The 25,993-nt window shown below is 44.3% G+C and overlaps 1 protein-coding gene across 2 annotated transcripts in view; it reads left to right on the forward strand.

Moving 5' to 3' along the window:
* The first annotated feature begins 19,325 nt into the window (after window positions 1–19,325).
* TDO2 (tryptophan 2,3-dioxygenase) overlaps window positions 19,326–25,993 on the forward strand; it is a 186,914-nt gene continuing 180,246 nt past the window's right edge. The window contains exons 1-2 of one of the 2 annotated variants that reach the window (XM_078676978.1): window positions 19,326–19,480; window positions 19,741–19,849. In XM_078676978.1, the coding sequence (XP_078533104.1) occupies window positions 19,446–19,480; window positions 19,741–19,849 (144 nt within the window). In that variant the 5' untranslated portion in view covers window positions 19,326–19,445. The remainder of the gene's footprint in view (window positions 19,481–19,740; window positions 19,850–25,993) is intronic. The other variant, XM_078676977.1, reaches the window with a different exon arrangement.

The following is a 25,993-nucleotide window of genomic DNA, read 5'->3' on the forward strand; positions in this document are numbered from 1 at the left end:
CATTATGCTGCATTTTGAAGTTGCAAGGAAATTTCATGCACAGAGGCAAAATGTGGTAGGAAGTTCAAAAAGCCACAGGATTTATTTCAACCGACATAAGAAATAAATGCACCAGAACTGTGAGGAGTCCTATGTATCGACACCTCAACAGGCAGCGCGGTCGGGCAAAACGCCGAAAATGGCGGAGCTCCGTTTCTCTGAGTCTGAGGAGAAAACGGGTTGCGGTGATAGAACTGCAGCGCGGGCTCACCGTAGCTCAAGAAACACCGTGAAAGGTGCAGGAAGGATTCCGGTTGCCGTTTCCGTCATTTTCCAACGACGGGAGAAGAGAAGCAGCCGTCACTTTGAAGAAGACTTGTCCCGGCGGCGGAGAGGTCCCGTACTAGGCAGCCATCTTGCTTGGCGCCGAAGCCACGCCCCTTGTATTGCCATTTATAAACGTGCCCTTGCCTAGCTAAAATCTTTTCTCTCCATCTTCCTCTTCCTTGTTATTTTCTGCAACGACTTGTGACATTTCTGAATGCTTCTCTCTCATCCGCCCCATTTTCAACATTTGTATCAACCCAGTCACTTCATTTGGCTTAAATCTCATGTCCTATGCACATATCCATAAAACTTTGTATCATTCAATGTAATATTAGCTACATGCAAGAAACATTTTTTTATGGGCATGAAACCAGTAGCCAGCTGGATGTATAACAAATGCCTCCAGCCTTCCAGTTACTGGACAAAGGTTATGATCATGGGTGCTGATACAGCCATCTGGCCATCTTCGTGGTGGCCAAAGAAATCTGTTCTCCTTTCCAGTCAATTCTACCAAGGAGCTCACATTTTAATTTGATTCCTATCTCTCATTTCCTGGTCATGTGGGGTGGACTCCTTCTGCTTTTACTTTCTTTGCAAGCTCTGAGAAATCATCCTATGTTTTCTCCCTTCGGCCAGGAGAAGAGTGATCCTGGCATTTATTCTTTCTCTTCTTTTAATCAGGGAATTCACTGTACCTTGGGCTTCCAATCTACTTGGCCCATCGAGTTTAAGTAATCCAGAAAGTGGACTCGCAAATAATGTTGGGACCACTGTTCCCTGGAAGATGCGCCTGTACTTCTTGCCTTTCTCTTGTAACTAGATTGCAGATGCAGGGTGGATTGTGGAACTTTTGAAAGCATTTATGTTAATCACAGGATCTGTCAAGGGCTGTATTTTGTAGTGTTGGTGTTCAGGCACTCGAGCCATCTTGGAGTGTTCTGTGTGTGGCTCGAGTGCAAGCACTACGTGACTGTGGGTTTGGAGGTTCTAGAGTGTGAGATGCGGGTTGGAGAGAAACTGTTGCTGGTGCTGTGCCCGCATACCTCTGTTGTCTAGGGGTTTAGGATGGAATAAACGAGTGTAGTTTTCATCGTCTATCTGGTGTCTAATTGGAACTCAACCATGGCGACGATTGATGCTTAAACCCCGTGAACCCACACACATTGGATGAACATAGGAAAACTTTTATTTATTTCATCATCCAGTTTGAACTGAATAAAAGAGGAGCATTTACTTCTGCAAGATCCTGAAAGGGTCTGCAAAGGTATCATGAAACCATTTGTACTATCTATGTTCTCCTGCATATTTTGGAACTTTAGCCACAATAACTATGTACTTTGGGATTTAGGTTTGATGCATTGTGATTGAACCGTCCCCCAAAATGTAAAAAGTACTGTGGCATGAAACATTTTCGCATTGACTTGTTACCGTCTTTGAAGTGTCTGAGGTGCCTGGTGACAGTTGGTGTAACCGCCATCGGCCGCATTGTATGAGCGGCGGCGGTATTGCAAGCGCCGGCATTCTTGATTACTTGTTCTCCTGACGTCAGATGGTTTCTTCAACTCCGACACATCATCGACGTCTGGCGTGACGTGCATGGTCACGCAAGGATCACATCACGTGTGGCCATTTTGGATCGACCTTTTGATAAAGTGCTCCTGATTTACATTACTTCATCAGCAGAATCAAGACGGAGCAGTGCTTGAGTATTTAATTACACACATTCTTGGAATCATTTCACAATTTGCGACTCCCGATTGCTTTAACTCTCACTGTGACACACACACACAAACATGTGTCATTTCAAATTTTGTGTGTCAACTACTGTGACACACACACATCTTGAATGATCCAGCACAACTTTTCACTACTGTGACACACACACTAGTATTGTGTGTCATCCAAGGTACTGTTTTTTTTCCTGTTTTACTGTATTTAACTTGTGCATCATTAAAAACATGGCTATGGCAACTATGAACGTACCTGCTCCACAACAGTTCATGGTGCAGGATTGTGAAGTTTCAAGCCAGAGATGGGAAGAATGGAGGGATTACCTCATCAATTACCTTGAGATATTTGAGAGTAAAGAGTTACCTCCTGGGAGGAAAAAAACATGTTTACTACATTGTTTAGTTCCTGGGGGTTTGAGAGTTTATAACAGAATTCAAAAGAGAGCTGAAGGTGATAGTAACATATTCTCACAAGCCATTTTGGATCTTAATACATATTTTGCAGCTACTGTTTGTAAGGCTGTGCATAGATTTAATTGTTATCACCGCAAACAAGAAGCTGGTGAGAAGGTGGAAGATTACATTGCCTCTCTCAGAAGGGTAGCTTTGTCATGCAATTTCGGTGCCACTGAAGAAGAATTAATCCGTGACCAACTAGTCATGCATTGTAACAACCAAAACCTGCAAGACAAACTGTGGATTAATGGTGACACAACTTTACGCGAAATTTCTGCATTCATTAGTAAGGCTGAATTTACCTCTCGTTGTGCAAAAACATGTGTCAGATAGTAATGAGGACACAGTTAAAATTGTTAGGAGTACTAGCCACACTAGTTTGGATAAAATAAAAAATAAAAATGATTTTCAACCACCAAAAAAAATATATAAACAAAGAACGCACAGAAAAATTATCTGACCTCAAAGGTATATGTTACCATTGCTGTAGCACTTCTCATCTTGCCAATATCATGGTTAAAACACCTTGGGAATTCATGTTATATAATAAATCGATTAAAACTGATAAAATACACTCCTACAAAGACTGCCACCTGGGATATCTAAAATTCCAAAGTTGTACATGCAGGACAGTAACTTTACTTTCAATTTTAAACAATGAAGTGCAAAGATGGATTATAAAACTGTCCTACTGGGCTACAAGTAACACTTATCTCAAACACCTCTCTTTGAAACGAATCACCCACACCCAGCTTAAAGGCTTAGCAACATCAATCACTACGGACTCATTGGTAGACGTTTTTAAAATCCTGAGTGCCTCGCAGCTGGACCTAGTGCCCAAATTTGAGCATAAGGGTTTCAACCATCTAGCCTGAGGAGTACTATAGACTGGGCAGGCAAACAGAATATGAGCCAAAGATTCGATATAATTAGGGTAAAATAAGCATTTACAACTATTCGAAGTACACCATTTACTGGTATATGCATTGATAGGAAGAGAGCCCACCCTAAACTGGTGAAACAGTTTCCTGTCTTTGGGAGAGGTGATTAAATCCCAATACCCTTCAAGTTCCACTTCGTGCTTTAACTCAAGAAAGTCTCGGTATAGGGAAGGACCAGTTAAGGCAGCAAACCGCTTCATAGCCAGTGAATTCCAATAAGCTGCTTGAAGTCACTCTTTGATTGAAAAGCACTGTCAGCAGGGGATGTCCATAGACTGCTCATCCCCATGTCACAGAGAGTGGCTTCAACTCACCTTAGCCACAGAATTGTATTCATACCGTCAGCCTCCCTAACTTCTAAAAGAGCCTGAGCATAGTGGTTGAGCTCCGGGATAATCAAGAGTCTTCTTCAGTATGCTACAGGCCTAAAATGTGCCACATCCTCAACTGAGTAACAACCCTGATCTACAAACAAGGGTAATAAAGGGGTGGACTGTGGAAGGCCAATTAAGGACCTCAAAAATTTATTTTCAGCTTTCACCAAGGGTCTAAATTGGCAAAACCCCACAGTTCAGCCCCATACAGAATAGAAGCTCTTATTTTTAAGGGGTATATTTTCAATACAGGAGCGATCGGTTTAGTGTATAAAGATCGCTGCTCCTTCAACAGGGCATCTGAAAGTTGGGCATGCTTGACAGTGAGCAAATCTATTTGTGGCTTCCAGCTAAGTTTGCTACCAATGGTTACTCACAAGTAAGTAAAGTTCTCCGTCTGTTCTAGCGTACCATCCTTCATATCAACTCTACCCCTGATGCACTTATGTTTGTGTAGGACCATATATTTTGTTTTATCTACATTCACAACAAGGTCATGATCCTGACAAAACTCCTCAAATCTCCCAAGGGCCCGTTGAAGTCCCTTTCGTGTCTTGGAGAGTACGAGGGTGTCATCTGCAAACATAAGCAGCGGGATCCTCAGCCCAGCTAAACTAGGCGCATCCGTAGAATAATTCTGAGAGTACTGAACCACCCCATTAATATATAAAGAAAAGAGGGTTGGTGCTAGAACGCACCTCTGTCAAACCCCCTTTTCCACAGGGAATTTTTGGGTGGTACTCCCCTGCACGTCCCATCGCACCTGCGCGTAATTGGCATCATGTAACGTGACCAGGAAGGCCAGGATATCAAGTGGCATACCTAGTTTTAAAAAGGTTTTCCAGATTTTGGAGCGGGTACAAGACTGAAAGCTGACGTACGGTCGACGAAAGCTGCATATATTGTGCCTCCCCCTAACACTACAGTGCGCCAGTAGATTAATATAAACCTGAACACCTGGTCAATGGTACTGGTACAGGAGCCAAAACCCGCCTGGAGTGGAGACAAAATGTCATGCTCCACAATCCATGCCTGGATTCGGCTCAGTACCAGCCTAGCAGCAACTTTTTGAATACAATCGATATGGCTTATTGCTCTAGTTGCCTGGCTGGAAGCGGTCTCCTTTCTTATAAATTGGGAGTATTTCTGCACCTGCCCATGTACCTGGCATAGATGCTCCACCTGCTATGGAATTCACAAGGAAATGAATATAGGATGCCCAGTTAGGTATGTCTTGGAGAAAAAGGTCTGCGGGGATACAATCGGGCCCTGGCGCCCTACCTCTTGGGACGGACAGTAGTGCACTTTCCACCTCTTTCTTGGTAAAATACAGAGTGGAAGTGGGAGGGGGGAGATCAAATGACTCATGAGCCTCCTCCGGAAGTGCAAACTGGGCTTTAAAATGCAATACAAACTGGTCCGGGGCTACATGATTCACCGGCACTCTAGTTGGAGCATCACTGTCCCATTTCACTAAGTGCCAGAATGTAGACATGCTTCTCCCCGAGCATGTCTTATGCAACTCAACCCAGTGCTGCTCATCCCAGTCCCTTTTGGCTCGATGTTGGACGGCCTTATAGGCTGACCTTGCCATGCATATATCATCCCTATTCTTGGACCTCATTGCCCTAGCCTGGAATCTATAGGCCACGCTGTACGATTGGTCATACCAGGCGGCTGCCTTAAAACCGGAGTGAATCGAAAAAACCCTTAATCTGGTCAAACAATTCCCCGTGGATCAGTGGAATTATGGAATTAATCTCAGCTTGGCTCTCACATGCCTGGAGCTTACACAGTGCCCTTGCCATCAAAGTGGTCATTTGATTTAGGTGCTCTTCTTTTTTTATCACATTTGACCATTTCACTCTCCTGGTGTCGTTGGTCAAGTATGCTTCCACATGATCAGTATGTGGTGCCGAACAAACACCAAGGGGAGTGCATGCAGGGTACAGTGAGAACACCAACGGGTTATGATCACTCTTGGTACGTTGACAGACCACCATGTCAATTAAATTGAGCCATAATTCCTTATTTAACAGGATGTAGTCAATGCGACTACTACGGGCACCAGTGTCAAAAGTATGCATACCCTGCTTATCTGAAGCTGTTCTCCCATTGGCAGTCCTAACTCCCTGTTCTATACAAAACACCTTTAATTGGAGGGCAGCCCCCATCCATTTTTTTGATAGGAGAGAGATCGAGGGCAGGAATAGACCACTCAACATCCTCCTCTGTGCTGAGAGTTACATTATAAAGGTGCAGGGGTTCAAAAGTACAGTCAAAATCACCACCTATTATCAAATTACTATTGTCTCTATATTCTATTAAGAATGCATCCAAAAGATTAACAATGGTAGAAGCCCCCCCCCCCCAGCACACCCCTTGCATAGACATTGATAAGTATCAAATCAGGTACTCTATCCTGCTGGATCCTAATTATTAAAATGTCCCTCCTGCCAATGTGCAGCTCTTCCACCCTATATTGATCAGACTGTCTAACCCAGGTTGTGAGCCCCCCCCTTGGTCTTCCTCTCTGGCCCCCCTCTGCTCTCTTTGAAATTTAAATGGCCCTGGCGGTGTACATAGTCGAGTGCCCAAGTTTCTTGAAAAATAAGTATATCATGGCCCTCAATAAAGAGGGACCAATCTACTGAATCAGTTTTTGTTAAGAGCCCTGCTATGTTCCAGGAGGCCAGTGTGAGACCTGCCGCAGGGCCTGAATTATTACTGCTACATGGAAGATGACAAGGACTAGTTACTTCGACTACACCCATGGCCCTTACATAAGGGGAAATACCTGCAGATACCAAACCGCTGTCCCCTGCCTCGACCCGCCCAGTTGCAGTCTGGCCATTATCACCTGTGAAACAGGAAAAACTAATTGGTGGAAGGCCTCCTAGGGTAGTAGAGCAGGGAGCACATCCACTCTCAACCGGCATGACAATTAGAGGGGGGACTGTGCTATTGATTGGAATTCATTTGAGTCAATGTATGTCCTCTAAATTAGAGAACATTTGTTATCTAATGTGTATGGGGACCACAGAGTCATAGGGGCCAGGAAGCTGGTCTATATCCCTTGGGCATGCCCTTCCTCTTGCTTGAGCTGGAGAATTATGGTGGAAGAAACCTAGTGGCAGAATGTTAATATTATCCTTGCTTAGGTGCCCGGACCCTGCCCTATCCAAAATGGTTTGGACAAGGCGCGGGGACCCAAAACTTATGACCATAGTCTCTTCCACAATATTTGCAGATTTCCCAACCCATGGAATTCTACGTATCATTTTGAATTCCCTGAATAGAGCATTACCCACCCCAGGTCTAGAATTCAACAGGTGAAGTGCTTTGTTCTTGAGTGATGACCAGTGTTCGTCTCCACCTAAAGGAAGCACTGGCACATTCGATAGAATAACAGTGTAGGGAGTAGCTTCTGGGGGGAGATGTAGAGACCTAGCAATACTCACAGACCCTCCTTGTGACAAAACCGGTGCTTGGCGGCCTACTAGTTCCACTCGCAATGATGCATTGACAGTAGTAGAAAGTATGCCCGTGCTTGCTTGGGCAGGTATGTTGGATCTGTCTGGCACACCATCTCTCACTAAGTGGGGGGAGGAGAGAAGGTGCTGCTCGATTATAGCTAGTCTCCCGTCTATACCAGACAGCTTAAGTAATAGGGGATCAAGCATGGCGGTGTACTTTTCTTCAAACTTTGTTAGAAGTGCAGCCTCAAAGGTACTGGGTGACTGTGTATCACTGGGCTTAGTTCCAATGTCGCTATCCCCCCTACTTTCTGAGGTTCTAACAGCCTTAGAACCCCCCTCGCTACCTGGGGCTGGCACTTTCTGTTTTGCCATTTTACATGCCTGGTGAGCGGTTTTAGGTAAACCATGCGCCTTCCTTTTTTTTATTAGTGGCTTCCCCTCCTAAAACCTGCTGAGACCTCTGTTGGCGGGTGAGTACTTTTACAGGGGTTGTGGGCGGTGATGATAGAGTGCTAACTGCAACAGATTACCCATTTGTTTGGTGCTCTTGAGTGTTAGGGCTCCCCGGAAACATGTTAGATGATGCAGTAGCTTCTTGGGGGCCCCTAGAGGACCTAGTGAAAGTCTCCTCTCAGTCAGTTCAATTTCATGAATTATGACTGACTCTGCCCGTGTCAGGAAAGCATTGAGTGTCCCTACAACCCCAGGCCCCCCCCCACCTTACGCTTGCACTTGCTCATACTATCTGGGTAGCAGGGTAACAGCAGACACAAGCACTACAGTTATACAATTACAAACGAAGAAAGATATAAAACGCTGACCAGTCTTTAGGATTGATGAAAGGTGGGTGACCCAGCCCAGTCTCTGAATGAGTCGGACGGGTTGGCCCTTGGCCCGGGCACAGCCCAGGCACGCCCACGCGCGTCCCGTGCTGCAGGATCCCTGGCCCCCTTATGAGCAACCTCCTGGTGCTCATGCACGTGCTACCAGCATGGTGCACGGCGTCAATGCCGCCGGGAGTGCTTGGAGATGTAGTTCCCAACCGGTGAGAAGGCAGTGGCAACGCTTGAAGGCATGACAACCATAGCGAGTCCCAACAGGGTCCAGCAGCTGAGGCAAGTAGTGGTGGCAAGTTGCGTGTGACAAAGAACGGGCTCAAGAATGCCACATCACACCTTTTGTCTGACTTTTTCTGGTGACGCCCTCACATCGTATTCGATTTCCAACAATGTGCGGGTAAATAGTAGAAAAACTCTGCGGTAATCAAAAACGTATAAAAAAAGCATCACCTGGAAAACTGATACAGCTAGAAGGTGGTAGGACACTTTCTGCTGGAAATGTATATTTAATTTAAAGCATTTCTTCACTGCTGCGTTAGCACATTCTATAATACTGTAATACAAAAAGTCCTGGCTTTTTATTTTTTTTCCTGTAAATGTCCCATTGTTGCTTGCCCCTCCCTGATTGCCCCCTCCATCCATCATTGCTTGCCCTGTCTTGCTCCCCCAGTCACTGCATGTTTTTTAGGTGTTCTTTCTTCTGGCATTTCACCCCATCCAAGCATGGCTGCTCAGAAAGCCTCATGTCCCATTTCCCTTGGATTAAGTGCAAAGCATCAAATAAAACCTGGGTTGTTTCTTGTGTTATAGGAAATCAGCTCCTTTCCATTGAGTTTTTCTTGAAGGCTGATTGTGTGCTTTTTCTTGCTGTGGTTTGAAACTATGTTGCTAAGATTCCAAAAGAGCGCATCTCTCCAGGAAACACCATTCCCATGAGAATACTACAATCTAACCTACATCAACGCAAATCTCGTGCCACATTGCACAAGATGCCTATTGCACTGATTCACCTTCATGTATTGCTTAAGAAGCACCTTAAATGCATTTTTTCACATAATGATGGACTTGCCACATTTGCCACATAAACTATCATCTGCTGCATATTCTGCAAATTTTAACAAAAAAAGATTTTTACGCTGAAATGGTTCAAAAGTTATTAAAAACACATGTGGAAGGCACTTTGCAAAAGTTGCTTGCCGCTATGTTTGGTTGCTAAACTGGTACTAACAGGGTGCAATCTATACCAAAACAGTGTTAATAAGTATAAAAAGCATTGGCAAAGCCAATAAGTCTCTGCAATGTGAGAGCTATTGGAGTTGTCTAAGAAATAAAGCAAGTCTACAAACATGAGGTGTGCTTTCAGAATCATCTGAAAGCAAAAGTTTGTGCTTTTAAACTTGAAAGATTTGTTTTATATATAGAGGGCAGCTGTGGGGCTGATTGTTTGCCTTTTGAAAGTATTTATGTTGAATGCAGTCCTTGACGGGCGCGGTGATTAACATGAATACTTTCAAAAGGCCCACAATCAGCCCTGCAGCCGTGTTGTAGGAAAATAAATGCATCAAGTTTAAAGGCAAAATGTGTGCTTTCAGATGATCCTGGAAGCACACATTGTGTTTCTAGACTTGCTGCAATTCTTTTCTTGATGCAGCACGGCTGTGGGCTGATTGTGGGCCTTTTGAAAGAATTAATATTAATCACATGTCCGTCATGGGCTGCATTTAACATAAATTCTTTTAAAAGAAAAACTATCAGCTCTGAATTCAGAAAAGAAAGGCAGCAACTTTTATATGGTGCTAACCCAACTCAAAAGTATTGGAGAGCTTTAAATGATTTATTATTATTATTTTTTTTTTAGTATGCATGGGGGGGTTAATTGTTTTGCCCAGAATCACAGCATGTGAAGCTGACCCAAGACTCAAAACCCATCTCCTAAGTTGGCAGCTCGAGCATTAGGCCACAACCTCTACCACAAGAGCGGAAGCTATTTCAATATGATATACAACTTTATGCAACAAACAACCATTGACAAAGACAATAGTCCTGGCTTCTTGTAGGTGTAACATGACTTGTATTATATATCTGGATGCAATGACAGAAGCTGCAAAGTATCAGTCAGGTGGCACACTATGCTAAGCACAGATTATTGGCTTAATTGCTTTTAAGACATGCCCCTAAATGCATCGGTCACGCCCCTTTGAGAGACCCCCTCATTTTTTCACCCCACTTAAAGCCCAGGTCTACAGGTGTGGTTGGGTTCTTGGCGCAGATAGTCTTTGCTGCAGCACACAGAGACCTTACTCTGCTGCACACAGAGGAAAACTATTAGAGGGCACATTGGTTGTGACACATCTCCATTCTTCTACTTCCAGGTATTTAGAACTCCTCTCTCACTGCTTATTGCTAAATGATCCTTCTTTAAAGTTCTTTGCCTTCTGGACCCCCGTTCTCATCCCTTCCCCATGGCCATCTTTCTGTTGCCTTACCGCTTACCCCTGGTAATGTTCAGTTATATACCCCCCCATGCCATGCCCCATAGGCCACAAGCAAGTTACTGGAATGGCCTCCCTAGTCCCTTCCTTGGAACCCTCCTATTGTTGCCTGCGTTCTGGATAATTTTGTCTGTTCCCTCTGTTGCTCCTACCTCTCCTCTGACTATCATTCTATTGTTACTTCTGCACCTTGTCCCCTTTTCCATTGCTCTGTGTCTCATCCCTTCTGGTCTTGCTTCTGAAACAATCGCCTTGTGTCCTTGTTCCATAACCCTTATTGGTAAAGCCCATATGCCACCAAGTCATCCTTGCTGGCTCATTGCGGTTGCTCCTTTTCTCATGACCATGTTTCTATTGCTTTGGGTCTTCACTCTTGTGGTTTGCCTTCTGAAGCATTCCCTTTCACGGCAGTCCGGAGGAAGCAGAATCGTAAATGACTGGATACAGGGAAACAAAAAGGAGGTCATTGGTAGCAGTGAGGATGGTGAGCCTATAGTTAATAGTGTAGAAGGGCAAAGATGCAGATTACATCTCACATTGTATATGAATAATAATTAAAACTTCAAGTAAACATAATTAACTATTAAAGGTTAGTTTTCAAAATCCTGGATGACTGAATATAAGATGTCACACCGTGGAAAATAAAGTGTTATCCCTTCGCGCAGTGTGTCCAGAGTTATGGGATATTATGAAAGACAATAAAATCATGTATTTGAATATGACATAGGAAAAGTGTCTGATATATCTTGAGCTTATATATAGCTTCTTTAAAAGTATGCTCTAAAGGATTTACAGTTCTCAAAGCTTTTTAATGAGTCAATGAAATTGTACTGGTGTCTGTGGCCCTCAAAGAGAGGGCTAAATCAAACATAAAAGGTTATTGATAAATCTAATATGCATACCGCCCTGGTGCATCTTTTCTGTAAGCAGTTTCCAGGTACTGCTTTCAGTTAGCTTGGCTTCAGCTTCGTTTCTTGTCAGCAGCTGAGCTTCATCTGGCGATAGCGCGGAGGGCCGCTGCAGATTTCTCGCGTCAAGCACAGTGATTTTGGACTGGCTAAGTGATAAATAGATCTTGTCGACAAACCCACTTGCAAATCAGTGCTCCGGTGCTCGGACTTGTGAAACGAGTGACTTTCCGAGGAAGAAGAAACCCCGGAGACTGCTTCAGACCCGAAGCTTGCAATTAAATTGTGGAGTGAGTCAGTGAGCGAGGTAGCAGGCTTCAGCGGGGGATTGAGCAGGACAGCTCGCTCGCCAACAACGCCCAATGCCTGGCACTGCCTGATACTCAACATTACCTGCCCGCCCGCCTGCTCTTGCAGTGTGCTACCGCCGCCGCCACAAAACCGCCGAGCTGCGCTGTGTGGTTCCCGCGGTTCCCGCTCTGTACCGCACCGTACCTCACAGGCTCAAGAGGAGGTAGCGGCGAGAGGAGGGCAACAGACGCTACAGCGCAGAACGGCGCAGAATCAACAAGAGCCTCAGCAACTAGCTCCCTAGAGGGAAGGCGCATAGAAGTCCGCACGTCAGCAACTGGCAGAGGACTCACTTAGGGGAGCAAAACGATGAGGAGCTGGTGCAGGAGTGGATGTGAGGGGTGCTAGATTCTGGATTCTAACTGTCCCCCCTGCAGCTTGCCCTCACAGTCTGCCTCACAGTCTGTCTTCACAGGACAGTGACAGTCAGTCAGGCTAAACACTCATCACCCATTAGTCCTGTCTGACCAACCCAACTCAACTCAACTCAATTCAACTTTTAGCGCAAAAAACCGAAATATTCCATCAGTCAAAAAAACAGGAAAATAACTTTTAAAAAGGTTTCACCACTCTAAATTACCCCACAGACTGATGCAGAGGAAGTAAAGGATTCATTGCTTGGACTTCATACAATTAGGTAGATACTTGCAGGAAACTAAAGGTGGAAGCAGGAGAGCAGAGTCTAAACCTCGCCAGAAACTTCGCCAACAATTGAATACCGCAGGAGTAAAGACCGGTACTAGCGAACTAGACGAGTGCCAAGTGGCGAGTGGCAGGTAAGAGAGAGTGGGGAAAAGCCCGTGGGATTAACATCGCAGAACGCCGATTCTATCCATCAACCCTAATCGCCATTCCCTCTCCCCTCCCTCGCCCTTCCTTCGTGAGTGTGAAGCGTTGAGTGATCACAAAAGTATAAGTGCACATGCAGTGAGAACAGGAAACTGTGAACAGCCGCAGGAGGACGGGCTAAGGCTCCGCTTGAGGTTAGAGGCACAGAGTGGTGGGGAAAGGTTCACGGCTCGTGGTCCAAGCAGTGCTCAGAGAAGAGAGTGTGCAGGATCAAACATGATATGAGAGTTAGTTCTTGAGGGTGGTCGGAGTTTTGGTCTTGGTGTTGATCTTCACACTTCGAATTACCCTTCCTTCATTAATGAGCACTTGATTTTGGCTAGGGGTGCTGGTGCCAGTTCTCGCCGTTTGGGGCCTGTTTGGTTTGACCAATTAGCACTCAACCAGGTTGTCTCTTTGAAGGATAGAAATGTTAATTGGTGTGTTAGGGCATTCATTGGTGTTGCTTGCTGTTGTGGTTGGTGCCTTTCAGGGATGATCTTGCTCCTCCACCCTCTTTTCGAAGCTTAAGGACAAAGGGGTAATTAGGTTGTCTGAGTTCTGATGCTTCTATGCCCTAACTTGCAAATTGTTGTGCTTCTCCAAGAACTGACCATTGGAGTGATTGATCGCTAAAGCCCAGGAGAGTCTCCTTGTGACCTTTTGAACTTTACCCACTTTATGTTTTCCGAAGTTATCTGAGACAGGGACTTAACGTTGCCAAAAAGGCAGAGAATGTTAGATCTGTTTAAGATGTCATGCAGGCTTTCCATGTGGTATCTAGGGGTTAGCACCACCTCGTAATATGTGGGTGTTTCCATTAGCTTTTTTGTTTGTATTGTTTGTGTTAAGCATTTGTGAATATACACAGTAATACAGTGAAAACACTACAGATGGACACAACAAATGTTATATAAAAATAAGTATTCTTTATAAAGACTTAAACACAAGACCACAAACAACAAAAATCCACAATACTACAATTAAGATTACTTAAAAGATGATTAAAGTTGCTTGGTTCAAGTTGATGATAAATGCAACAAAGTTCTAAACAAAGTACCTGGATATGTAACGCAAAGTAAACAAAAGGCTCGCAAAAGGGGAGATTCGTCGGTTCCGTGATCAAGGGGAGATGATGCTTTGTGCCTCAATGCTTGCGCAGAGTAGGGGATGCGTCATGCTTCTTACCGGTGCGGAGGTGATGCGTAGATTATCGGCCTGCGGGCCCGTTGCGGTGCGCAAGATGGCGCCTTGATGCGATGCGACGATCCGGTTGCGATGCGAGAAGATGGCGCCCTTGATGCGGCGATGCAATACTGATGCGAAGACGCCCTGGCAGCCTTGCGACGACTCTGTCCTCTGGAGCCGCGACAGGCCCTGTGACACGCTTCTTCGGTGATGCGATGGGGACTCCCGCGATGGCGTCACGCTTCTCCGGGGATGCGACAACCACACTTCCAGGGAGATGCGGCGAAGGCTCGCTTCTCCAGCGATGCGACGATTTCTGCTGCAGCGGCGACACGCTTCTTTTCGATGCGTCGCGCTTCCAGCTCCCAGCAGCACGTAAGTGTCTGGAGTCAGAATTCCCAGCAAGGAAATTCAGTGGGGCGCTGGAGGTGAAGTCTTTTGTCCCTGAGACTTCAGCAGGAGGCAAGCACAGTTCAAGCCCTTGGAGAATATTCTGTAGATGAAGGACCTTAAAAAGTTCCTTCTCATTTCCCTTGGCAATGAAGCAACCACTGCAGGCCAACCCAGCAAACAGCACACTGGCAGAGGGGCAGTACAACTCCTGCAGCTTCCTTGGTTCTTCTCCTTGGCAGAAAAGTTTCTTGTCCAGAAGTGATCTAATTTCTTGGGATCAGGGTCTCAATATGTATACCCCAAAATCCTTTGTTCTCTGAGACAGAGAGGCCTCTGCCTAGTCTAAACCAGTTCCTGAGCACTTTGTTTACATGACTCTCTTCTTCCTTTCACTGTGCAGGGCAGAGATATCAGCCGCCCCACAGGAGGTGAAGCCAGCACAAGGGGAGGGAAGATACAGTTCTGGAGCACTCTGTTGACATGATTCCTCCTCTCCTTTCACAGTGCAGGGCAGAGACATCAGACAAGCCACAGGAGGGGGAGCCAGCATTGTAGAGGGTCAGACCAGCCCTATTCAGGTCCCAGGTGCAACTCCTCCATTCCATATAGATGCAGATCTCTCTATTCAACACCAAGCTGCCCCAGCCTGTCTCCTGGAATCCCCCAGCCCTGTCACTCACAAACCCAGACAAGGAATACACAACCCAGCAGAGGCAGGCATGGATAGTTAGGCAAGAAAATACCTACTTTCTAAAAGTGGTATTTTCAAACACAGAATATTAAAACCAACTTTAAAAAGAGATGTATTTTATTATTCTGAGTTCAGGCATACTAAATTCGTATTTTCACCATGTTCCCTGAATCAGTTAGGATTATAAGAATGTAATAATCTAACTGCCCATTCTGGCCTATGAGAACAGGTAGCCTTCAATAGTGAGAAACGAAAATGGCTGTAATTGACTATTAGGACATGCTACACACATCGGAGCATTTCCTACCTTATACTTACAATGCACCCTGCCCTTGGGCCTACCATAGGGGTGACTGATATGAAGTAAAGGGAAGGTTTAGGGACTGGCAAGTGGGTGCACTTGGCCAAGTCAGCATGGCAGTGCTAGACTGCACACAGGCCTTGCAATGGCAAGTCTGAGACACACTTTACAAGCTGCTTTTGTGGGTGGCACAACCAGTGCTGCAAGCCCACAAGCTTTGAAGAGTTAAGGAGGTAGGTCCCAGGACGTAGGGTCAGCAAGACCGTAATATATTTGGAAAAAAGCAAAATGCCAACCCCACCACTTTTCAGATGCTCACCAATCTGAGCGAACAAATCAAAAATGAATTCAGATTTGTTCGGTATGTTTTATTTATACCTTTTACTTAAGAACATTTTAAACACTTAAGAATGATCATATGTCTGAGAAAGACACTCAACACATAACATACTACAAAAATGACAATCACATAACTAAATTATTTAAATAAGACGCGTTTCGAATCCGTGGAAAAAATACACGGAATCTCATCAGGGCTCAATCAATGGAGTTCTGTGAGGTGTATTAAAAAAGAAGAAAAGAGAGCGCTGTGTCACAAATCATCATTCAGTATTGAGTGACCCACCCTCCTCCCCCTCTATTGTCCTCCTGTACCTGTTAGTAAATCAGGAGCAGTTGTCACGATGATATTAGGGTCCCACACTTATTCAAGACAGTGTTATCTGCAAGATAACGGTAGACTAAATGTATAATGTCATAGTGCAATTCATGTGGTACTTAAAGACGAGTCGCGCAACAAAAAGTTCGTACCTGAGACAGGTATCTGTGATCAATACTGAATGATGATTTGTGACACAGCGCTCTCTTTTCTTCTTTTTTAATACACCTCACAGAACTCCATTGATTGAGCCCTGATGAGATTCCGTGTATTTTTTCCACGGATTCGAAACGCGTCTTATTTAAATAATTTAGTTATGTGATTGTCATTTTTGTAGTATGTTATGTGTTGAGTGTCTTTCTCAGACATATGATCATTCTTAAGTGTTTAAAATTTTCTTAAGTAAAAGGTATAAATAAAACATACCGAACAAAGCCCACAAGCAGCATTTGATTTACAAGTCCTGGGCACACATGGTGCACTGCACTAGGGGCTGACAGATAAATCAAATAACCCAATCATGGAATCACCAATTATAACATCAATTTAACATAGGGAGCACTTGCACTGTGGCACTGATTAGCAGTGGCACAGTGCCCAAAGCATAAAACCAGCAAATACATATCAAAACAGAGGAGGCAATCCGTCAAAATGGAAGGGAGACTCAAGCCAATGATGCCAGGTATAACAACACCCATAGTGGGCTTCCAAGAACATCGGATAAACGCAACAACAAAAAACATCTTCGGACGTCCCACTGGGCGTCTTTCAATCTTTATAAGCTACGCGCATAAACTTAGACCCACAGAAATAAGAGTAAACTCACCAGACCTGCAAGCAATGACAATTGCTGGGCTATGGGAGGGCCACCAGCCGCTCAACTTGCTGCTCATAAACTGTTACATCAACCCGGCAATGACTGCTGCCAGCATTGACTCATTTATCAACACGCTGGAAGACATAATACTTAAATATGAACATTACCATGTAATAATTGCAGGAGATTTTAACTTGAGAAGTTTGGAAGATGCCCCGGCAAACAAAATAAACGGCACAAGGTGGGCCCACTGCTCTCTCTTCTCAAAAATGTTAAACTCAACTCAACCCACCTTATGATGAAACTGCGCTCACTCTTGTGGTGCCCCAAACCATCATTTCGGAACATATCTACTATCGACTATATTCTAATCAACGAGAAAATAGTTGACAAGTTGAAAGAATTTCAGGCTGATGACAGAGGAGAAAGTGATCACAGGCCTCTATGTACAACATTCTATCTAGGAACGGAATCAGCAGACCTCCAGAAATTGATGGGAGAAACCACAGGGGAGGAACACTTCAGAGCCATTAAAAGAATAAAATGGACAACCAAACTAGAAGGGAAAATGCAGGAGTGGGCAGTAACGTGGGAAGCTCGAGGACCGTCGGAGACCAAGCCAGTGGTGATTAGTCACTGTGAAGCACTCACAGATGATCTGTGGCAGAAGTTGGGCAAAGAATAACATTAAAAAAAATACCTTCCCACAAGGCCCCTTGCTCAAAGAACCCTCATATACTGAGGATTGTGAGCCAATGTAAAGGTGCTAATGAAGGCACATAAAAGGAGGAAAAAATAGGCTCATCGGAAAAGGGGGCCTCCATAAGTGTACTGAGAGCTGCCAACAGGAGGAAAGTAGGCAAGCACAAGAGGAAAGACATGGAACAAAAATGGCTCACACTATTTGCCTTGTTAAAGGAAAAGAATAATGCCTAATTATGGAGGTACATAAACCGCCTGAGCTCTCAGTCCAGAGGCAAGGTGAACAACCTTGCAAGCAATGAATGGGAAGAGTATGTAAGGGGCTTACATACCAGAGAAACATCAACCTCAGAGCACGCCCCTCCTAAGAACACCAGGTAAACAAGCACTCACATAGACACTCAACCCAAGCACACAGACGAAGTAGGAATAATGAAGCCTGGGGGCAATGGCTTCACAGAAACGGAAATAACAAGGGAGATAAGGAAAATAAAGAATGATGGTGTGCCAGGCCCAAATGGCATTCCAGCCCTGGCATTTAAATCAGTCCAACCACTCCTTGCCTCAATCCTTACCCCGCTATACAACTTTGCATACTTTACGGCAATAATCCCACAAACATGGTAAGGATCAATTATTTTTCCTATTCATAAGAAAGGCGACCACTCCAACCCCGCCAACTACAGGTTAGTGGCCATGCTGGACTTAGAAGCCAAAACCTACACCAAACTACTATTGAGAGAATTAGAGGACTGGGCTAATAACAACAAAATGTTACCATTCTATCAGACCGGCTTCAGGACAAATAGCGCAACCACAGGCAACATCCTGGCCCTGGCCTATCTCTCAAAACGAGCGGTGAAAGACAGGTATCTTAAATTATGGGGAAAGCTCAACCATACCTAAGGGAAGCACTGGGGGCCCAGGGCCGCAGGAAAATTCTTTTTATGAGGCTAACGGCCCTCAGAACTGTGGACTTCAATCCAGCATGGGCACGTGCAGATGGTGTTACCTCTTGCTGCCTATGCAATTATCAAAAGGAATCCTGGCTCCACCTATTATGTTACTGACCCAAATTGATCAGTGAGCGACAAAGGATGCTCCGCCCCATCTTAAGAGACCTTGGTATTAGAACATGCAGGGAGGCATCAGATTAGTGCTTCTCGGAAATAAAATCCTTCTTCCTCGTAAGAGTGGCAAAATGTACTCACCATATTAGACTGGCCTTAAACGTAAGTGCATAAATGTAAGCACCTGAAATACAGAGATTGATTAATGGGCAAACAAGGTGCTTCAATAACACTTATGGGCAAAGAAGAGCTTGCCCGTCACTCCACACACTTTGAGTGGGACATTGCCGAAATACAATTAGGTTCCCGGGGATAATGGCAAGAGGGACTTTGCAATACAAGATTGACTGTCGGAAACAGGGTTTTTAAAGCTCGCAGGTTGGCGTGGGAGGGGGAGGCAGGGGTGGGTGGGCATAGGGATATGGGTTTCAATTTTAGCTTTTTTACTGTAATGATTTTAAATAATTGAAAGGTTATAATAGAATAACATCAAAGATTAATGTAATTTTCATATGACCTCGTAAGAGAGTTATAAACTAAAGAAAGACTGACAGAGATTAAATGCAATTATTAAACCTTAATTATAAGTAATAAATTAACAAAAAATGTATACACAAATAAAAAAACATATCGCCGGTAGGGATATATTGCAAGTGGAACGTGGTGGCCCTATTGCACAAAACCTCGAGCACTCACGTTCTCTACTATCAGTACACATTCGTTAGTTCACTAATCGGATCAACAACAAACAAAAAGACGACTGAGTCTGATTAGACGGTGGGCAGGGACAGCAAACACACCGTGATTGGTGGGCCCTGGAAAGGCATTTCATAAAAGGCTCTCCACCTGTAAAGCAATGAAATACCGTAGGGAATATTCTAGGGGAAACAGATACCACGATCAACACAGACCACAGACATTATGAGCGGCTGTCCTTTCTTGGGGAGCAAACAGCAGTGAGTAATGTACTTTGCCATTTCGAATATTGCCTCACTTGTGCCTGGCATGACACTCCTGAAGATGATTGATTTGGCATTTTACATGCCGCTCTTTAATTGCCTTGCTATAAACGAAGTCTGCGCACTCGACTTTATTTCCTGCGCACTACTGGGGACTGTGCCAGGTACACGGAAGCACAACTTGATACCAGAGACCGCGACGCCTTCACCATACATATCCTTTTCGCTGACTCGTGTTCTCTCTCTCCTGCCTCTAGCTTTACGTTCAATAAACTGACTCTTGAGGACAAGGAAGGCGAAGATTCGTCGCAGGAAGGAATAAACAGAGCAAGCAAAGGCGGATGCATCTATGGAGACTATCTGCAAGTAAGTGCAAAGGACCAGCTGGTGAGGGGAGTGGGGAGCTGTGAGCATGAACCGGTCGAATGTCTTCTCTTTCAGGGCTTTCTAGTTTTCTGGTGATTGACTACAGCAGTCACTGCCCGCACACCCCTCCCCCCTTCCCCCCAAAAGGCACCCAGAACAAGTCAAACAATGGCACTATACTGCGAACCATTCGATTAATGATGTACATTCGCATTAAGGGGACACAGTGGTAACATTGCAAATCATTTGCTGTACTCTTTCTGCTTCACAGAAGGCGACTCTCCTTATACGATGCACATCTAGTTTTGTTTGTAAAGTATTCCTTCATTACATTCCTATTTTTACCGCATATATAACGCTTAAACATAAGCGTAAACATAATAGTTAGGCCGTTTTACCCGAAATATCATCTATGTAATATTTGAAAAGGAAATTGGAACTTTTGTACTATTCTGGGGATACTAAAACTAAAGTTAATGAGTAAATATTATACAATTACACATTTTTTGGGCCACACTGATAATTGGACATTTTGGTTCACATATAAGTCTATGCCTGTATCTCTACCTGCAACTGTCACCTTTCTCTCATGATGTGTCATTCAGATGCATGCTCAGTAGTGGGCACTTCAATTACTTACTGATGTAATTGTGGAGAGTTGCCCCTAAATCCAGATGCTGTTCGAGAGTCTCAGGGCACGTGACCTGTGAAGGGGAAACGGGCTCTAACCCAATATTGGCTTAGACGATCCAGATATAATTGTGGTCCAGTTGGTCCCTCATACCCCGGTGCCCCTGTGCAACTGCACGTGCCGCATTTCTGTTTGCTGTGCCCCTCCTAAATATTAGTGGCACAAGATACTCTATTAAAAGTATCACTTCGAAAGGGAAATGCCATTAGATCTCATTATGGTTCTAGGCATCTGGCTCAATAGATTTGGACCACATATGTTAGTAATTTTGACTAGAAATACACAGCATCATTAGACGTGGTTCACAAATAATTTTGTGTAGTCAAATGGAATTTTCTCTTGACTTCAATTTGACTTCATTATATATATTTCATGAAACATGTAAAACCTGCTCACTGGGAAAAAAGCCAGCTTATCTAATTTCTGATCATTGCTTAATAAAGAGTTAAAGCACCGCAAAGAAATGTTTCCCCCATTTCTCCACAATCATATCATTGAACTTGACCCTCACAAGATTTCCAGTTCTGTGAAATGAGTGTGTAAACTGTATGTTCACTCAAAATCTTTAATTGAGAGAATGGTGGTAACTATAGTAAAAAGCACTACCAAAATGACCACGTAAATACATTGCATCTGCTTACGTGAAAATTATGCAACTATACATACATTTAGAACTGCCGCAAGCAGAAAAGTACCATAAGAAAATGTAACTGGTGTAAACACTACAGAAAGTTAACATCTGCAAGGAGCCGTTATCAGGCACTTACAATCCGCTCTGTGCAGTCTGTACGGTAATAAACCATGAAAAAAAACATATTAGTGCATTTATTGGATCTTGGCCCATGCATTTCACTATCTAAAAACGCTGAACATCATTCGGTACAGAAGGCCTTAAATTAGAGGGGAAGTGTAAAGTATTTATGCAGCAAACAAACAGTAATAAGATTAAAACACAACCCAAGAAACACTCACCAATTTAGAAAAATACAGTAAAATGTACTTAATTATTAGGCACCAAAAAAGCAAAAATCCTATCAGCAGAACCGAAGTTATGGATCTTGAACGTTTAAGGTAAAATCTAGCACCTAAAATATCAAAGCGCCAACCATGGCACCCTATTCACAAAAGAATGGTGGAAAGTAAAAAAATATGGCTGACCACGATGAAATGTGAGTTGGATACAAAAAGTGTACTGGGCGAGGTCGGCGCTTACCTTCGAACTTGGAGGAAGTTCTGAAAATAATTGTTCTGAGAAGGTAAAGTTCAGTGGGGCAAGGCTGCATGTGATGTCTGAGGTGGGAGCGTAGTCTTCTGGTAGCCACTGGACAAAGTCACAGTGAAGATTTCTGCTTTCAAACTTAGGGCCTGATTATGAGTTTGGCGGTGTGGGAGCGGGACAGCATGCCACCGGCCCATTCCCACACTGCCATACTCCACATCCAGCCACCACCAGATTACAAGTTGTAAATCGGATGGGCGGTCCATCGGTGGCAGGCCCACAATGCTGCCTCTCACAGGCTCACAGAAGAGCCTGTGAAAGACATGCGGTGCTGGAACAGGGGATAAATGCACACAGGAAGTCACAACATGTGCCCCCCTGAAGGCACCCCATGGCCATGAGAAAATATGGGCCCTTGTTTCCTCACTGCCACAGTTTTCATGGTGGCCTCACCACCATGAAAATTGTGGCGGTTAGGAAACGAAATATGCTTGGCGGTGCCGTAGCAGCACCGCCAACCATATTGGAGCCTCTGTCTTGATTGCGCCAATCAGATAATACAGAATCTTCAACACGGTAGCCCAGCACCCGGCGCAGCCAAAGACTTTAACACAGCACCTTTAGAAAAGGTTTTTATTTTACAGAATGCAAGGACTCTCTCTTTTAGAATAAGGCTTGGGGTTTTATTTTACACAATGCTAAGGCTTGAGGTTACATATTTACCAGGGTTGTGCCTCATGGTATCCACGAGATACAAGTTATACTTAGAATGTAAGAAATAACACTAATTCTCTCTATCAAATTGACTACACTGTTGACAACACTCGGGGTCATCACCGGAGCAGTCCACAGCTCCCCTATTGGACTTTGTGATTCCATTGGGTTTTAGGTGTTGCACCGTATGTAATTTTTCTGTATATGCTATGATATACATTTATTTTACTTTGGACTTTGGAATACACCACTATCAGACACGCTGTGGGGACGAACTCATTTCTTGATCAAATTCCACCAACATTCCCATTCTGCCTTGAAACCCACCCACACGGGGTACACAGAAAAGCACAGGGACATCAGGCACACCAACACATCCCCGTATGATGACCTGGAAAAGAAACAAGCATCACTCTGTTTGCAAAAACATTTTTCAAAAAGTCACAATATTATTATTCCTGCCTGCACGGTTCTCTTCTGGCTCTGGGGAATTATCTGAGAATTCTACCCACGCTATAGCCTCTGAATTCTTGGTATTAGGATGAAACTCTCTTTTTCTCTGCACAGTAAGAAGCGCTGGGGCAGTCTCCTTCCTGACTATTTTTCCACTCACTGCTGAATACGTGCTCCCTTTATCAATTGGCAGAAGCCCAAGGCAATCCATCTGCTCTGTTTGCTCTTGTAATTTTCCTTTCTTCAACTCGCCCCTCACCTACTGTGAGAATGGTCTGGCTTGTGCGTACTGACACATAAGAATCACAGTTCTAGGTAAATCTAGGGGAATATGCATCCCTTCATTCTCTGCCCACTTGTTTGTATGGTCTTTCTCTCCTAGGTGCTCGTATTTAGTCATGCACATCGAATCTGAATTGTGTGTCTCCACCTCTGTCTCCAAGATTTTTGTCTTTTCATCTGTAAGGGAATTAAATGTTCTGTCATGCACAGTAGCTGCACTTTGCAGTACAATCGGCCTCTTCACTGGGGAATACGGTTTCTCAAACTCCACCCCTGGACTTTCTATTGGGACATGCACAAACTGTTCATGCAAAACTGCAGTTTCTGTCTTTCTATGGCACTTTATCACGTTTGCTTTGTCCCATTGCATTTGAGTCATATCATGTCTTATTGTTATCTGCCCAGTGTCTTTCAAAGTGCAAAAGCACAAAAGCATCTGTATTTGACTAGCATTTAAAAAAAATTCAATCCACAACTTTAAAATCATACTTTTCTTTCCCTGTGTTTCACAAGTACTGAAAATAGCACACTGCTCCTGAACTGGCAGACAGGATACACTGTCACATTTCTGAATAGACCACTTTTTAAAAACATTCTGCACAGTCTGTTGTTCAGATTCAAAAGCACATTGCTGCATTTCTTTTTTCTACTCAGGGTCTTTCCATGTAGAGCAAGATTCATCATTCACTGACATGTCTGGTTTATACCTGCAACCAACAATTGCTAATTCTAAGAAACTGGTCTGTTTATTTTCCTGCACATTCAAATTTTCTCGGTTCAGATTCATTTCTGGCTGAGGAACGTCCTCAAAGGAATTAATTAAGACCTTCTGTGCGACCAGCAGATTCACATTATTCAAATATGACTCATCCTGACTATCTAAACAAAGACTTGTTTTCAAACTGAGCGTCAGCCAACTCTTGTCTCAGCTCACTACATTCTTTTTCTAAATGTTCTAATTTTTGATACATGCTAAACCATGCATTCAGAATGACACCACTGTTTCTGTCTGAAATACCAAGCTGTTTTCCCTCTTCAAATACCTCCTATGGACTAGCATACTTGTAATCAGGCCCTAAGTCTTTTTTTGGAAGTGGAAACTCTCCAAAGGATGAGGTAGGAGATTGTAGCAGACAAGAGTTCCACGAAATAGGGAACTCTCTTTAGCAAAGGAGCACTGAATAGGAGATGCTGCTGTGGAAAACAACAAATGCAAAAACAACAGTTAATGGACAGAATGCAGAACAATATCATACATTCACCCCAGTACAGAGATCTGGGCCTAAATCCATCGTTTCTTTTGCACTCCACACCACCCCAGTTCAGACATGGCCATATGCAAATCAGCCTTGACCTTGTGCCTCATGGGAACAGTCCAGCCCGAACTGCCAAGCCATGTCTTTCCTGGACCGGAATCAAGCATCCTAGGACCGGTTTCTGTCTATCAGCCATCTTCAGCCAGGATAGCTTGACTCCAGTGGTGTGGAGAGCATGGGACTCACGTCTGAGCATACCCATCCCACTCGGGGTGACAAATGCAAAAACAACAGTTAATGGACAGAATGCAGAACAATATCATACATTCACCCCAGTACTGAGATCTGGGCCTAAATCCATTGTTTTTTTGCACACCACACCACCCCAGTTCAGACATGGCCATATGCAAATCAGCCTTGACCCTGTGCCTCATGGGAACACTCCAGCCCGAACTGCCGAACCATGTCTTTCCTGGACCGGAATCAAGCATCCTAGGACCAGTTTCTGGCTATCAGCCGTCTTCAGCCAGGATAGCTTGACTCCAGTGGTGTGGAGAGCATGGGACTCACGTCTGAGCATACCCATCCCACTCGGGGTGACAAATGCAAAAACAACAGTTAATGGACAGAATGCAGAACAGTATCATACATTCACCCCAGTACAGAGATCTGGGCCTAAATCCATCGTTTTTTTTGCACTCCACATCACCCCAGTTCAGACATGGCCATAGGAAAATCAGCCTTGACCCTGTACCTCGTGGGAACAGTCGAGCCCGAACTGCCAAGCCATGTCTTTCCTGGACTGGAATCAAGCATCCTAGGAACAGTTTCTGGCTATCAGCCGTCTTCAGCCAGGACAGCTTGACTCCAGTGGTGTGGAGAGCATGGGACTCACGTCTGAGCATAACCATCCCACTCGGGGTGACAAATGCAAAAACAACAGTTAATGGACAGAATGCAGAACAATATTATACATTTATTTATTTATTTATTTATATGCGGGTTTGTAACGCGCTTGAATAAACTCCCGGAGGAGTATCTCTGCGCCTGGGAGCAAGGAAACAAAGACAGAGCAAGAGTAGAATCGGATGGATCTAGATCTGGTTTCTAAACAGCAGGGTTTTAAGCTGCCTTCTAAATTTGAGGTGTTCTGAACATTGTCTGAGAGACAGAGGGAGCTTGTTCCACAGTGATGGTCCAGTTACAGATAGAGCTTTGCCTCCGTGTCTGGCCTTTCTTGCACGGGGCACCACCAAGAGAAGGTGGTTGCTAGATCTGAGAGATCGGGTAGGAACATATGGAATGAATTTGTTTTCCAGGTAGACGGGCCCTTGTCCGTTTAAGCTTTTATGTATTAAACAGCATATTTTAAACTTTGTTCTCTGTCGGATTGAGAGCCAGTGTAATTGGTCCAAAAGAGGTTTGGACGCCGTTCTCGGAGGGACATTCAGGACCAGGCGGGCCGCCGTGTTCTGGATTACTTGGAGCTTGGCCAGCACTCCCTCGTTTGCAGAGAGTAGCAAGCCGTT

This window comes from Lissotriton helveticus, chromosome 2_1, assembly GCF_964261635.1.
Source record: "Lissotriton helveticus chromosome 2_1, aLisHel1.1, whole genome shotgun sequence".
Classification (NCBI taxonomy): domain Eukaryota; kingdom Metazoa; phylum Chordata; class Amphibia; order Caudata; family Salamandridae; genus Lissotriton; species Lissotriton helveticus.